This window comes from Microtus oregoni, unplaced genomic scaffold, assembly GCF_018167655.1.
Source record: "Microtus oregoni isolate MIOR12 unplaced genomic scaffold, Mior012 000077F_ref0000221, whole genome shotgun sequence".
NCBI classification, from domain to species: domain Eukaryota; kingdom Metazoa; phylum Chordata; class Mammalia; order Rodentia; family Cricetidae; genus Microtus; species Microtus oregoni.
In genome coordinates this window covers 732,189-748,050 of record NW_024544029.1, presented here as the reverse complement: position 1 = coordinate 748,050, position 15,862 = coordinate 732,189, and the positions used below count along the sequence as shown (strand labels likewise).

At 39.2% G+C, this 15,862-nt stretch overlaps 1 protein-coding gene across 2 annotated transcripts in view; it reads right to left on the bottom strand.

Moving 5' to 3' along the window:
• Positions 1-15,862, bottom strand: part of Tmem117 (transmembrane protein 117) — a 425,555-nt gene that overhangs the window by 140,372 nt on the left and 269,321 nt on the right. For both annotated transcript variants that reach the window (XM_041642710.1, XM_041642711.1), the window contains one exon: positions 2,589-2,686. In XM_041642710.1, the coding sequence (XP_041498644.1) occupies positions 2,589-2,686 (98 nt within the window). The remainder of the gene's footprint in view (positions 1-2,588; positions 2,687-15,862) is intronic.

Below are 15,862 nucleotides of genomic sequence, written 5' to 3'. Positions count from 1 at the left end.
TGACCCTGGTGAAATCACTGAAATCAGTGCACTCTGTATATACATAGTAAATGAAGATTGTTTTAAGAGAGGCAGTATACTAACATCTTTGATATTAGAGTCTGTCTCCTTTCAAACTATAACTCTTCAAACTACTGTAGAGAATTATATGATGTAGAAAGATCCCCATAATCTCAAATTCTTATGTAGTAAAATAGCTGAAGAAGATGATTACTTGAAAAGAAGCACATCAGTTCTCTTAGGCATGGTCATTTATAATGACTAATGGCCTTGAGACCACCTGTGGCAACTACACCCACTATTCAAGGTTATCAGGATTAAATGAGCAACTGCACAGACTACCAAGTCAGTCCATGGTGCTGCATGGGGGCTGAACACCCTCAGTAAGTGTTTGCTACATTGTTATATAATACTCAAACAAGTTATATAAGGAGCTTACATAAAAAGCACCATAAACACAAGCCATGCTTGACTCATGGAGTCACAGTGTGAACAAGCAGCTACAGACTCATATTCTTCTTATTTATTAATAAACCCACTTGTTTACTTGCTGAGAATTGAGTCCAAATCCCACATATCACTAGCAATACTTAAAAACAGTGCTACATTGCAAAGAATTACATGGAGTGTTTATTTTTTCCCAGTACATAATTACCATTATTTTTGTAGCATTTTGTAGCACTGTCCAATGTGAAGATGTATTTCTGTCAAGCATATTTTTAAAAAGTAAAATGAAACTAACATCTAGCTCCTCCACCTGCCTCGGCTTCTCTAGCCAGCCACGAGGAGAATTCCCTGCAGGTAAGCTGTCCATGAACCTCAGCCTGACCATCAGACCCTGCAAGCTACAAGTCCCACCCTGCTCCCAAACCCTACTAACCCTCTGCAACCTCAGTGGAACACTGAAGAACAGCCTGGCACTACACAGTGAGGACCAAGGGGTGAGAGACCAGCTACCTGGTGCGACAATCTACTCCCCAGGCCCTCCATACTGGGGTAAAACCCTGGGCCCCTCCCCTGCCTGCCTTGGCTTGTCTAGCTAACCAGCAGGAGAGCTCCTGCAGGTAGGCTGCTCCAAAACCCCTGAGACACAGTTACAGTACAGAGAAGACCCAGAAACAGTTCCCAATATACAGACAACCATCACAAGGATTGGACTAAGATGCAAAGACACTACTGGTATCAAGTGAAGGAAGAGATGGGTATAGGTGCCAATGCAAGAATTCATCCAACAACATAAAAAGCAACATGGTAACACCAGAACTTAGTGGTCATACAACAGGCAGACTTGATCATCCTAACCCAGAAAAAGCAAAAGAAAACAATTTTAAATGTGACTTTATGAAGATATTTAAAGAGGAAATGAAAAACTCCCCTAAAGAAATGGAGGAAAACACAAACAGAAATTGGAAGAAATTAATAAATCTCCCAAAGAAACTCATTAAAACCAATCAAGAAAAAACAATCAAACAAGTGAAGCAAACAGTTCAAGACTTGAAGTCTGAAATAGAGGCAATAAAGAAAACATAAACCAAGGGAATTTTGGTTATGGAAAATCTGGGTAAATGAACAGGAACTATAGAGGCATGCAAACAGAATACAGGAAATGGAAGAGAGAATCTCAGGGGTTGAAGATACTATAGAGAAAACAGATTAACTGGTCAAAGAAAACATTAAATCCAACAAATTCTTAACACAAAACATCCAGGAAATCTGGGATATTATGAAAAGACCAAATTTAAGAATAATAGGGATAGAAGGAGGAGAAGAATTTCAACTCAAAGACACAGAAAATATATTCAACAAAATCATTGAAGAAAACTTTCCCAACCTAAAGAAGAATATCCCAATGAAGGTACAATAAGCTTAAAGAACACCAAATAGAGTGGATAAGAAAAAAAAAACATTGTTGCATCATAACAATCATAATACAAAACATACAGAATAAAGAAAGAATATTAAGAGCTGCAAAAGAACATATAAAGATAGTACTATCAGAATTACACCTGACTTCTCAATGGAAACCATGAAAGCCAGGACCTGGACAGATGTGATGCAGACACTAAGAGAGCACAGATGAAAGCCAAGACTACTATACTCAGCAAAGCTTTCAATCACCATCCATGGAGAAAACAAGATATTCCATTACAAAACCAAATTTAAACAATACCTATCCACAAATGCAGCAGCCAAAGCATAGTCAAATCAAAATGAAGGCCAGTTCCCACTCCCTCCCTCCCATTCTTTCCACCCACCCCCCATTCACTCCTCAGAGAGGGTAAGGCACATTCTTTTGAGGAAAGTCCAAGGCCCTCCTTACTATATCTAGGCTGAGCAAGGTATCCATATAAAGAGAATAGGTTTTCAAAAAACCAGTATAAGCTGTCTATGATGTTTTTTTACAAATGAGCTCATGAAGAATAAACTCAATAAATCTGTAAGAGAGGATAATGACTTAAGTGTGGTCCCAGAGCCTTCCTAATAGAATTCTGTACAGTTAATGAAAAGCACACCCAACTCAAGTGCTTTAGTGAGTGGGGCAAAATAAATAATACAGAAACAAATAAATAACTGAGGCAATTTCCTACCAGAATAGGATGATCCTGACGTTGCCTTTCTTCCAGAAGGCTCTCGCCGATTTCCCCCAATCAGGGTAGGGCTTGTCCTGGAGCATCATATCGGTGACCTGGAAAAGGGAGGAGCTGGCTCAGCACTTAAGGAAATCTCAAATTCAGATTTCAATGCAAGCATAAAATTTAAATCTACTGAGAACAGAATATGCACATATTTAACATCAGAGCACACGAGAAGATACAAATGAGAGGCATATGCTTCATTCAACTCAGAAACATAAGAGTGCATTTGACCTTCCATGCTGGATGCGTGTGTTTGCAGTTACTCAGCGTGTGACGTACTGATGCTGGTTTGTAAATGTTAATTAAGATTATGCAGGGTTCTTTCAGTTGAACTATGTTTCATTAAAACAATTAGCAAATACTATCTGTCTGCATTTTACACAGGTATACAGTGCTCTTCAATCACATGGCCCCCTCCCTTCTCACTTGAATACCACCTTTAATAGGATGATACCTTTGATTAGTAATGTCTCCTTAGTGTGTCTAAATCATGAGTAAAAACAGAACCTTGAAATCCCAAATCCAAATTATTTTGCCTAAAACCTAATTCAATTTTTTTCTCTTCCTTTTCCATTCCGCTGCCTGTGGCTTTTCCTACTCACACTCACCCCTGAAGTAGTAAATAAATAAGAGATGAGCGAAAGGACATGCCTTCCCTGCCATAAATCTGGGACGGCACTTCCCTCAGATTACAAGGTGTGTATTCTCATGAGTCAGCGCCCTCCCACCTACAACTCTGCTTCTTCCCCAAGCATCCTTCCTCTTTCTGCCCCCTCTGCTGAGGCCCAGGCACAGCTGTGCTGCCTCATGCAGCCCCCAGCGATGGCGCTAGTGCAGAGGGCTCACACTCGCTGACTTACCTTCTCACACCACACCACATTTCGGTTCCCATTTTCACACTTCTCCTTTCTTTCTATCAGCCTTCAATATCCCTCACAGTATTTATCTTTGCGTCCTTTCTAATGTCTAACAATCACCACAGAGCAGTTCAAAATGCTTATACAAAAAAAGACAAAATGAATTAGTAAATACATGGGTTTTATTTATTTGTTTTATTTATTTATTTATTTATTTTTTTGAGGCAGAGTTTTTCTGTGTAACAGCTCTAGCTATCGTTGAGTTAGCTTTTGTAGACCAGGCTGGTCTTGAACTCACAGAGATCCACCTGCCTCCACCTACCAAGTACTGGGATTAAAGGCATGAACCACCATAACCTGGCAAAACGTGTTTATTTTTAAAGGTCCATTGACAAAGTTAATTGCTCATTAGCCATATTAACGCTTTCTGCAAATGTTCAATGTGGCATTAATAGCGCACTATATGAACATTTAAAAAGCCTATAGGTGTGGATAATGCTTTTCCTGGAAAGGAAAATATGGTTTTATATGCACACATACATATGGATATGAAACCTCTTCTTTTTCCAGAAATTTTATTTTCCATCAGACAGACATCATTCTACTAGTTTTGATTTTAGCTGATAATGCTGAAATTCAAACACACAGTGTCTTAGTCAAGATTACCCCTGCTGTGATGAAACATCATGACAAAAGCAGCTTTAGGAGGGAAGGATTTGTTTGGCTTACTCTTCCATATCACTGCTCATCATCAAAGGAAGTCAAGACAGGAACTCAAGCAGAGCAGGAATCTGGAGGCAGGAGCTGATGCAGAGGCAACAGAGGGGTGCTGCTCATTGGCTTGCTCCACATGGTTTGCTCAGTCTGATTTTTTATAGAACCAGGACCGCCAGCCCAGGGATGGCAATGTCCAAAATAAGCTGGGCCCTCCCCCACCAATCACTAATTAAGAAAAAAATCCTACAGTCTTGTCTACAGTGCCATCTTATGCAGGCATCTTCTCAATTGAGATTCCATCCTCTCAGATGACTTCAGCCTGTGTCAAAGGTACATATTCCTAGACAGTACACACAATGTAGATTCAAAATTAAGAGATTCGATATGGAATGAAGAATAATGCATTGTGTAAAGGAGAAGTTGAATTACCCACTAAGAAATACTCCTGTGCTATCTGTTTACTTTATTTGCGTTTTTATGTGTGTGCAGCATGTATACAGCTGAGTGTGCATGTGTGCAGTGTTTGTCCAGGTGTGCAGGTATGTGCAGGCTTGCAGGTGTGTGTGTGTGTGTGTGTGTGTGTGTGTGTGTAGGTGTCTGTGTGTCACAGAGGACAAAAAGGCAACAGATTCACTAAAGTGAAAGTTACAGGCACTTGTGAGCCACTCAACACCAGTGTTGGGGATATCTGGAAGAACAGCCACAGCGCTCTTAACCACCAACCCATCTTTCAGGTCCTTGCTGCTCTTGAAAGAGAGCTAATACCCTGAATATTTTATCATCTGCTTGGTTTTGTTCTGACCCTTCACAAATACAAATTTTTATTTTTTCACTAATAATGATGACCAAGATTATTTCCTTCAAAAAAAGATTCAAGGTATTTATTGACATGATCAAAGGGTAAAGACAGATAAAAAGTATGCAACGGAAGAATTGTGTTGTCACAAAAAGTAGGCAAAATAAAGGAATTTAAATCCCCTATATCAGACACACAATCTCAAATGAGAACTTCCTTAAGAAAGAGCTGCAATGACAATTTCAGCCATATCCCTTCATCACTGTTTTGGAGAACAAGACTTGTGTTGAGTATTTATAAAACATCAATGTTTTATTTCATGTTTGACCAGATTAAAGAAAAATATTTCATTACTTTGTTTCATTCATATGTCTTCTGTTCTTGGAAGAATATATATGATAATAGAAATTTTTGTGTAATGAAATGATTACTGGCTGTGTTTTATTCAATTTTCATTTTTTTTTGCTCCAGAGCAATTTCTGAGAAATACTTATCATATTTCCTAGAGAGCAGTCATCTGCAGCTAGATAGCCAATTATTGTACAGCTTGTTTTACAAAAACCACATCCAAAGACAAAGCATTTTCTCAGTAAAATGATAATATGGGGGCTCAGAAAAAATTAGATGTCACACAGCTGGTCTTTTTCACCCCAGTTCCTGCTCTTTATTTTAAGACATATAACCTGATCGATGAGAGGTCACTTACAGCTAAATTGGCAGTTACTGGGACAATCATTAAAGGGATGCATTCAATAAGTAAAAAAATCCAATTACCTCCTACATTAGAGAAATCAGATTTATTTCTGGTGCTGGTCAAGGGCAGTCTTTATTGGGAAAGATGCACGAAAGGGAGAGTGGAGGGGATGAGGAGAGCGCGGTGTGGTGGGAACACAGTACGATGCTGTGTGTGGTGGAACAGGATGCATGAATGAGTGGCAAAAATGCATTGCATGACTGCTGATGTTTCTCTCCCAATCAGACAGTAGAATGTGGAAATGCAGGTCTGATTCTCTAAGCTGTGTGGGTCTCATAGCGCTCCTCTTCCCTTTCCCATGAGCCATGTCTCAGCACGGGACACAAGCTCACCATTCGGCACTTACACAGAACTTTATCATGTATTGTCTCTCAGGAGAACGTAAGTCACTTTAGGACATGTGTATTGTACAGTCTGGGAGGGAAAAACATACAAAGCATAGAAGCAAATGGTTGTAGAAACAATCTGTCTTACATGGACAAAGTGGCGTCTTTGATAAGATGTCCTAGTGATGGCAGAAACATCAATGATACCATGCACGTACCATGCTTGCTGCAGAACTCAGTGAGGTATAAGACGTTGGGAGTACTTTGCTTACTAATTGTCATGGCTGCTTCATACTTTCCACTTTAATCTCATAGAGAGACAAACGTCAGTGAGATGCAACGATAGAGTTGGGTCACGCCCGATGTGTTGGTGCACACAACAGTTGCCAGCCTTGGTTCCAATCTGACCTTCTCAATGCTGGACTAGCTCTTGGGTCAAGGCAAAGCCCTTTCTTCCAAAGAAGCTCAATTCCTCATTGACAATCTTTGAGCTTACAAGGTATACGTGGTATAGCTCTTCCCTCCCTCTGCATCTTCACAACCATCTTACTTGTCTTACTTTCTCACTCTTTGAACATTTAACATCTCTATTATCATCATTTAATTACATCATCTTCCCTTAGTCATAAAGAGTGAAAATAAAAACTATTATTCTGTCCCAAACATCATCTCCATATCGTTATGGTTTAGGAATTTTCTATACTCTGCATTCCTTTCACATTGTCCCACAAGTGAGCGAGCTAAACAAGACTTCACCGTCCTTTATCCCAAGTCTGTCTACTGCTTGCAGTAGCTAAACTACTTAGAGAACTAAGTACTCCTATAAGAGGGATTTCACAAAGACTCAATCAAAACCCTTGCCCACAACCAACCTGTTTAATGTCTTTCTCCCCACATTTTTGCTTTTCTTTGTATTAGGATATTTTTTGAGGCAGGGTCTCAGTATGCAGTTCTTAGGCTGGCCTGGAATATTAATATGCCCTATAGCCCATATTGGCCTCAAATGATTAGAAATGGGCTAAATTAATATGTGAGAATTAGCCTAGAAGAGAATGGGCCAAGCAGTATTTAAAAGAATACAGTGTCTGTGTAATTATTTCGGGGCATAAACTAGCCGGGCAGGCGGCCGGGGTGTTGGGGACGCAGCCCCACCGCCGCCCTTATTACTTCATATGGCGCCCACGTGGACAGCTGCTTCCACATTAAGCCTGAGACAGCTTGGGAAGTAATTCTAGAACAAAATGAAAGCATTGTGCCTGGTTTCTTGGTAGCAGCAATTTCTCGGTTCTACTCTGCTTGCTAGAGGCAAGCCAGCGCTCTCATCTAAGAGAGGCTTCCTGACTCAGCTTTAGCTGCAAAGCCTGCAGCTCATTAAGAGGTCCTGCCACGAAACACTTAAATGGTGTTGTTGACGAAAAGCTGAACGCATGCTTTTCGGTTTTCAGCCGTAGCAGGAAAAAAGCTGCGCCGTTTAAAAATGCCGGCTTTCTGAGCTGTCCTGCCAGGACAAACTCTGACTCTTTTATGCAGGCAGTTTGTGCGGTTTGCGAGCACAGGCTGCTGAAGCTCGCTTGCTGGCAGGGACCTTGAAATGCCATAGAGTTATAGCAGTAAACATGGCTACAGCCAGTACCTCAGCCATGAGGTTGGAAAGCTAAGGAATGGACTGGATCTAGCTGGCAAAGCCACGCCTTTAGTCCTACTGAGATCGCTTGGTAAATTAAAGATTCATGTGGTCAGAAAAAGAGAGATATACAGTAAAGAGAGATTCAAAGACAGAGAAAAATTTCTGAATGGTTTAAAGTGTGTTAAAAATATATGCAGACTAAAAGTTGAAGTTCTTAAAGTAAAAAACAAAAAAAGGAAGAGAGTTGTTGTGTGTAGTAGCACACGCCTTTAATCCCAGTGCCTAGAAGGCAGAGACAAACAGATCTCTGTGAGTTCAAGGTGTAGTAGTTTACACCTTTAATCCCAAATGCCTGGGAGGCAGAGACAGGCTGAGAGTTCAAAGACAGCCTGGTCTACAGAGTTACTTCAGGTCAAAGATACAGAGAACCTGTCTCAAAAAGCAAAGAGTTGAAAGTAAAAATAAACAAAATAGAGGTTAAAATAAAGCGTACAAAGATGGAAAATACACAGAGACTTTTGATACTGTATGCTATTATGCTCTCTTTGAATTGTTTAAATGCTGAGGAAGGAGAAACAGATGCTAAAAGATATTTATTTATAAATACTGCTGAACTAATCCAACATAGATATTATGAATTTGGATCTAAGGATATGATACTTTGGAAAGGAGTTTCTTATTTTGTTTTCACAGAGGATGAGACGCTGTTCATTTCTTCTACTCTGATTTGGTATGATGGACCACGTCCTCCTGAATGGTTCCTGTGCACGCCTTCAAAAAATTGCTTTGCTCAACTGCCAACTGAGATGAAATTAGCACACAGGTTATGCCATGAAAGACCTAATTAACGACGCCCCCATTCAGCAGGAAGCAGTTTGGAGAGAAAAAACTGCGTCCATGTTCCCAAATATGGTTTATAAACGTCCTTTTACATTTAAAGGGGGATATGATATAGATATGAATAATTTACATTAGTATAGATTTTGCTTTATTGATAGAGATTTAAGGTCAATTTTGTTATATGTATAAGTGTTTCTGATTTTGATTAAGGTATTGTGATAGTGTAGTTCATTTAAATATGTACTGTATAATTAAGAAGTATAGGTTGTTGATGGATAATCATCGATAATAGTAAAGCTTGTAGTCATGTTAGTTAGATTTTCTAGACATATAGAGATATATTTCAGATAGGCATTCTTCATATCTCTCAAAGGCTGCAGAATATGGCATTTAAAATATTTTAATAACTTAGGACTTTTCATGACAATGAGACACTCTGCTCCTGGCAGCACCAATCTACTTCAAGAGGAAGATGGGCATCGAAGAGGATCCTTATGGAGTTTGATAGCCATTTGTGCAAGAAACTGTTCTTGCCTGGACTATTGCATAAACTGTTAACAGAGAACCCGCAGAGAGAGGACTACTGAACTTGCCTAAATGTGAGATGATCTTTCTGGGTTCCTGATTCATGAGAGAGTCTGCGAGACATTCTTCAGGACAAGCAGATAGTGACTGCCTTTGGAATTTCCTGCTTGATGAATATGTCTGCTGGATACTATGGGCCTGAAGGCTGAAGATGGATGCCCCAACGGTACAAAAGAACTTTGGGTGACTGTCCAGACAGCGAGATGTCTTTGTCATTTCTAGAGTTTGAAGTTTCTTAGTTCTTGTTTACTTAGGTAATATATCTTTCTGGAGTCTTTGATGGAGTTAAGAATAGTTAGTTATAGTTATAGTTTTCCTTAGTTATGATAAAGATTATTGTAACTTTTACTTGATAACTGTTTTGTTATATGTAATTTTGCTATGTTAAAGCCTTTTTTTTTGTTTAAACCGAAAAAGGGGAAATGATGGAGGAAGGTCATTGGCTAATAAAGGCACTGCCCTGGCCCATTTTATTGGTTAGAGGATAGGTGGGAGGAGAAAACAGGACAGAACACTGGGAGGAAGAGGAAGTGAGGTCAGAGTCTCGACAGCTTTCCTCTCACGAGCAGACGCCACAGCTCTGCTCTCGGGAGCAGACACCTGAGAGAGACGCCATGCCCCGCTCCCAGGATGAAGCTCCGACCCAGGATGGACATAGGCTAGAATCTTCCTGGTAAGTGTACATTGGGGTGCCATACACAAATGATTAGAAATGGGCTAAATTAATATGTGAGAATTAGCCTAGAAGAGAATGGGCCAAGCAGTGTTTAAAAGAATACAGTGTCTGTGTAATTATTTCGGGGCATAAACTAGCCGGGCAGGCGGCCGGGGTGTTGGGGACGCAGCCCCACCGCCGCCCTTATTACTTCATTATCTCTTTCACTTTAAATCATGTTCGCATTAGTTTTTTTAGTTGACAAAGATTCTACTTCTTTGGAACCTTGACTATATATCGTCCTGTCTTTCACTAGTCATATATTTAAAGATAACTGTAATACAGTTCTGTATGCCATATTTGTGGTATTTTTAGGTACCAGCTCTGGGAAACAGAGTGGGGGTTATAGCAAACTGTGGTCTCTGACACTATAAGTGTTCAGTCTGTGCACCCCTGTGCTGAATGGCTCTGTTTTATTGGCATCTCCACATACACGGGAGCACAGTATTGCTTCCACAGGGGCCTAACTTAGGTCATGTTATGTTGCAATGTCTAACTTGAATTTCTTAGGCTCTAGGGAAATTCTGCACTCTACAGAACAACACAAATGTGTGTGTGTGTGTGTGTGTGTGTATTGTGTGCCTCCCTAACTTCATCTCATTCACAAGGACACACATACATTATAAGCCTTACTCAGCATCATCTCCAGTTGAGACAAAGAGAGACCCAAGGCCTAAGGTCTAAGCAGAAAGGATTGTGGGTATTCACTGAGAAACATTAGCTGAGTACACAATTAAGTAACTAGAAACCATGGATGGAAGTCTCCCCCATGTACACTGATGCCATGAATGAATTACCACAAAAAATATCTAAAAACTCCTTGGCAAACATCTATTGGTGAACATTAAACCTGGAATGAATGCTCCAGCTTTTCAGAAACATGGTGAGGATTTCACAAGGCATGAATATTAATGCTTGCTTATTATCTCCAATGATAGCCTATGCTACCTTGGTGATGTATTGCACCGTATTACTGAATCCCTACTGATTTACAATGAGTCTCGGACTGTTTTATTATTAAGTAAAGAAATTGGGCACATCTCAGAATATCGAATCATTTGGAGAAAGACACCTGAATTACTGGGAAACAGAAATAAACATAATCAAAAAAATCCCTTCTTGTGCAAGTTGTGCAGAGTTTCAAAAATAAATATGATATGGTACAATTTCCTTCCTACCACAATGAGTTATAATTTGCAATAAATGGGCAAAGGAGAATGATTACTGGTTCCTGAGCAAGAAGCCACAGACAAAAACTCTGACTCCATCCTTGGGCATGCTGTTTCTCATTGCTGACTATACTGTGAAACAACAATAGCCCAACAGTACAGGGTTGGGCGTTTATTTTTTCACTGTTGGCTCAAAGAAAGAGTTAGGTTACTGTGTGCATACCTGATCCGCTTTGCTAACATAGATAATGTAATACACGACACGATGGCTTTGTAACTGTGTAGAAGTGGAGAAATTACAGGAAGAGAAATAATGGATATTCCAGATATCCCATTATAAAAACCAATATCCACAAAGAAGCCCTAAATCACAGAAGAGCAAAATATCTCAGATTAATAACTAATCCCATGTTAAAAGCCTAACCTCTCCACTGTTTTCTATATGTGATGTTCAAAGCATTCTAGTCTAAAGGCTAGTCTAAAGAGTTGTCATAGCCTGGGCTATGAATCCTGCCACTCTCTTGCAGCTTGACCACAGAGTCAGACATTATGCAGGACGGCGACAGAGAAGTGTTGCTGAAAAGTTAAAATGAGTACTGATCTGTGTCTTCAGAGTTGATGTGTCATGACGACGTGACAGTGTTTGAAGAAACTCACCACAAGCTTCAAGCTTAGAAAGCAGAAAATAATTACCTCAAAGCAGCTGTAATTAGGAACCCAATTCATAAGCATTTGGTATTTAAAACTGAAGCCAATTCTTTTGCTCTCAAATAAGGAAAAACAGGTTTTAGGGGAAATCTATACAGAACCTAGTGAAAGTGATTTAAAATGCTGAGTCATTTTCTGTGATTTTGCTAAGACATTGGGTGTATATGCAAGCATTCACAAAGATTGTTTAAAATTATAGGTAAGTATACATTACAGTCAAGAATTAAAATAGAGAGAAAGCCTGTTTCTACCACTTACCAAAGAATACCATGCCACAGAACAAACTCCTTCGTCTCCTTTTCCCCAAACTTTCCCGTATGAACCCAAGACATAACCACTCTGAAGAGTGCATTTCTCATCCTCACTTCCTTTTGGTCACTGTGGTTTTGCTCTACACAGCTGTGCTCACAAGCAAAGTGCAATCAAGTGCATTGCTCACTTACAGACAGCACATTCACACTTAAGTAAAAGCAATACTAATTCCCCTGCACCTCCTCTTATTCTTCATTGCAGTTTCTCTCAAATTTGGCTGCACTGAACCAAATGGTTACAACCTTGATCTCTCTTCATATCTACGGCTGAATTAAAGTTTCATTTTTATGTGGTTTGGAGTTTTTCTTAAAATCTGAATCTTATAAATATATTTTGAGTTTTATTTGATTTTTCAACAAATAAGTCTTCGATGGTTTTAATCCTCTCTGTAGTGTGCTTTTTTTTATCCTATTAATTTCTGATCACATCATCTTGTTTTCCACTCTTTTTGACTGATTTCCTGCTTCTTTTTCCTGATTTATCTTTCTCTGTATTTCCTTTCATCTTTCTCTTGCCATCGGCACATGCTAGGGGAACCTCCTAAGCTTTAATCCCAGCTCTTCTTTTTAAGTTTTAAATATTGGAGGCTTATATCATTAATTTTCAGTGTTTGTTTTCTTTAATATCATAATCACCATTGAATCTATTCCTTATAAGTTTTGAAACTGTGATATCTACAAATTTAAAAAGTTTATGTCTTCGATGTATGTTAACCATCTATAATTCTAAAATGCTTATTTATTTGCAAAGTCTTTATTTTGTTTTGTATAAATCTATCTAAATAAATGGTATTTTAACAGAACTAGTATGGGTGCTGGTATAAAATCTGGTCCCATGGAAGAGGACCTGGGCTCCTAATGATGGAGCCATCACTCCACTCCCTGCTAGTATGTTCTTGGCTTAACATTCAAAGGTCACACATGGCTGTAAAATAAATGGATAACATTTATTTTAGATTTTTTATTTTCTTGGAATGTAGCTCTTCTAAGTATATCCCAGAAGTCTTTCTGAACCTCATTGAGAACTAATATAACGTCTTTCTTTTTACTTTTAAAATTATCAATTCTGATCTTCTCTTTTGTTCTTTGGTCCTGCAGCTTGTCATTCTATTAGTTTTCAAAGAATCAGGTCTTTGTTGCAAGAATTCTCTGTATATGTTCTTTTCATTCCAATTTCACTGATTTCTTTCCTGATCTTTATTATTCTATTCCATCTATTGATTTGGGGTTGGTTAATTCTTGTTTTCCTAGGGCCCTGAGAAATGCCATAATGTAATTCCCTTGAATATTTCGATGTAGGTGTTTATAGCTATGAACTCCCCCTTAGATCTGCTTCTTTGCATTCCATAGGTTCTACTATGAACTTGTTGAAATTCCCTCCTAAAGTCTTTGATGACCTAGTCATCATCCCATAGAGTGTTCTGACTCCATGAGTTTATATATCTTTTATATTTTTAAATACTGATTTCTTTGTTTCACTTATTTATTTATTGTAGTTTCATTTAATTTTAAAAACAAATTTTTCTTATTTTACATACCAATTCCAGTTCCTTCTCCCTCCCCTCCTCCCATTCCTCCCACCTTTCACCCATCCCACCCCCATCCACTCCTCAGAGAGGGTGAGATTTCCCATGGGGACTCAACAAAGTCTGGCACATAACTTTGAGACAGGACCAAGTTTCTCCACCCTATATCCAGACTAAGAAAGGTATCCATCCAAGAAATGGGTCTCCAAAAAGCCAGTTCAAGCACTAGGGATAAATCCTGGTTCCACTCTCAGTAGCCCCACAGACTGCCCCAGCCCTACACAACTGTCATCCACATTCAGAGGGCTTAGTTTGGTCCTATGCAGGTTCCCCGCTATCAATCTAGAGTCATTGAGCTCCATATAGCTCAGTTCAGCTACTCTGTGAGTATCCCTATCATGGTCTTGACCCCTCCACTCATATTATTGCTCCTTCCTCTCTTCAATTGGACTCTGGGAGCTCAGTCTAGTGCTATAGCTGTGGATCTCTGCATCTAATTCCATCATTTGCTGGATGAAGGTTCTGTGTTGACAATTAAGGTAGGCATCAATCTAATTACAGGGGAAGGCAAGCTCACATACTCTCTCTACTATTGCTTAGGGTCTTGGCTGGGGTTATTTTTTGTGGATTCCTGAGAATTTCCCTAATGTCAGGTTTCTTGTTAGCCCCATCATGGCTCCCTCAATCAAGATATCTCTTTCTATGCTCTTTCTCTCTGTCCTTCCCCCATCTCAGTCATCCCATTCCCTCATGTTCTCTATCTTTTTCCCTTCTTCCCTCCCTCTCCCATTTTGCCCTCCACCTCATACTCCCAATTTTCTCAAGAGTTCTTGTCTATTTCTTCTTCCCACGGGGATCCATGCTAAATATGAATGTCTAATTTAGGGCCATGGAGATCACAAAGAATTAATAAATTACTATTCTCATATTTGCTAGACTCACTTTGTGTACTGAAATGGTGTATTTTAAAGAGTGTTCCATTGGGTGGCGAAGAAGAATGTGTATTATGTAGTTTTGGGGGTATAACAATCTATAGATGCCTGGTGAATCCAATTCATTATATCATATAATCTATTTTGGTGTGTGGGTTGGGGTCTGAATGACCTTTCTATTGGTAAGAATGGGCCATTGAAATCGCCAATTACTACTATGCAGTGCTGAGATAAATCTGCATCTTTGTGTCCTAAAATGTTTCTCCCCAGCATGGGAACAGAGCCTAGAGTGTTGCCCTGATAGGCAAGTACTTTACAACTCAGTTGTATCTCATGTCTCCAGTTCATCGGTACATTGAAGCTCAAAAATGAAAAGTCAAGGAGCTACTATGACTCTGGTACCCAAACCTGGCAAAGCTACATCAGAAACAAAAGAAAGCTATAGCCCAACATCTTTGATAAATGCGGGTGCAAAAATTCGCAATAAAATGCTGGCATACCCAATTCACAATAACCAAGTTGGCTTCATTCTAGAGATGCAGAGATGGGCCAACAAATAAAGTTAGTAAATGTCATATATCACATATATAGTCTCTACCACAGAAATCGGGGATTAGACTGCTAAAGCTGAGAGGGTCTTTGATAAAGTCTAACATTCCTTATGATAAAAAACCCTGAACTAACTAAAAGGAAGCTCATCTTAGCAAAATAAAGAAAATATACAACAACCCTATAGCCAACATTAGCCAACATTATATTAAATAGGAAAAAATGTAGAGCAGTTCCACAAAATCAGGAAGGAGACAACATTTTTGCCACTCTTACCCAATGTAAAGTGGACTTCAGCGCTGGAACAATAAGTCAAGAAAAGAAACACAAAGGATACAAAGACTAGAAATATGTTTCAGCAGGTAGAGTGCCTACCTAGCATGCACCAAGTCCTGGGTTCAGTTTCCAGTAAATCATAATATAGATACAATGTCACATGCATGACTGGAATCCCACACTTGCAAGGTAAAAGCTGGAGAGTCAGAAGTTACAGGTCATCCTTGGCTACATAATAAACTTTAGGCAAGCATGTGATATATGATATTCTGTATCAACAAACATACTAAAAGCAAAGACAAAGTATGGAAGGAGAGAAATTTAAGCAAGAAATGAAGAAGACACAAAATATCCAAATAAATCCTTAGAAAATGGAAAAGCAATGGAGGCATCATAATGTCTGACTTCTAATTATACAACAGAGCCAGAGTGGCTGAAATAGCATGGTACTGGTGAAAAAACAGACACATAGATGAATGTAATAGAATAAAGGACCCAAAATAAACCCATGCAGCTACAGTCACCTAATTTTTGACAA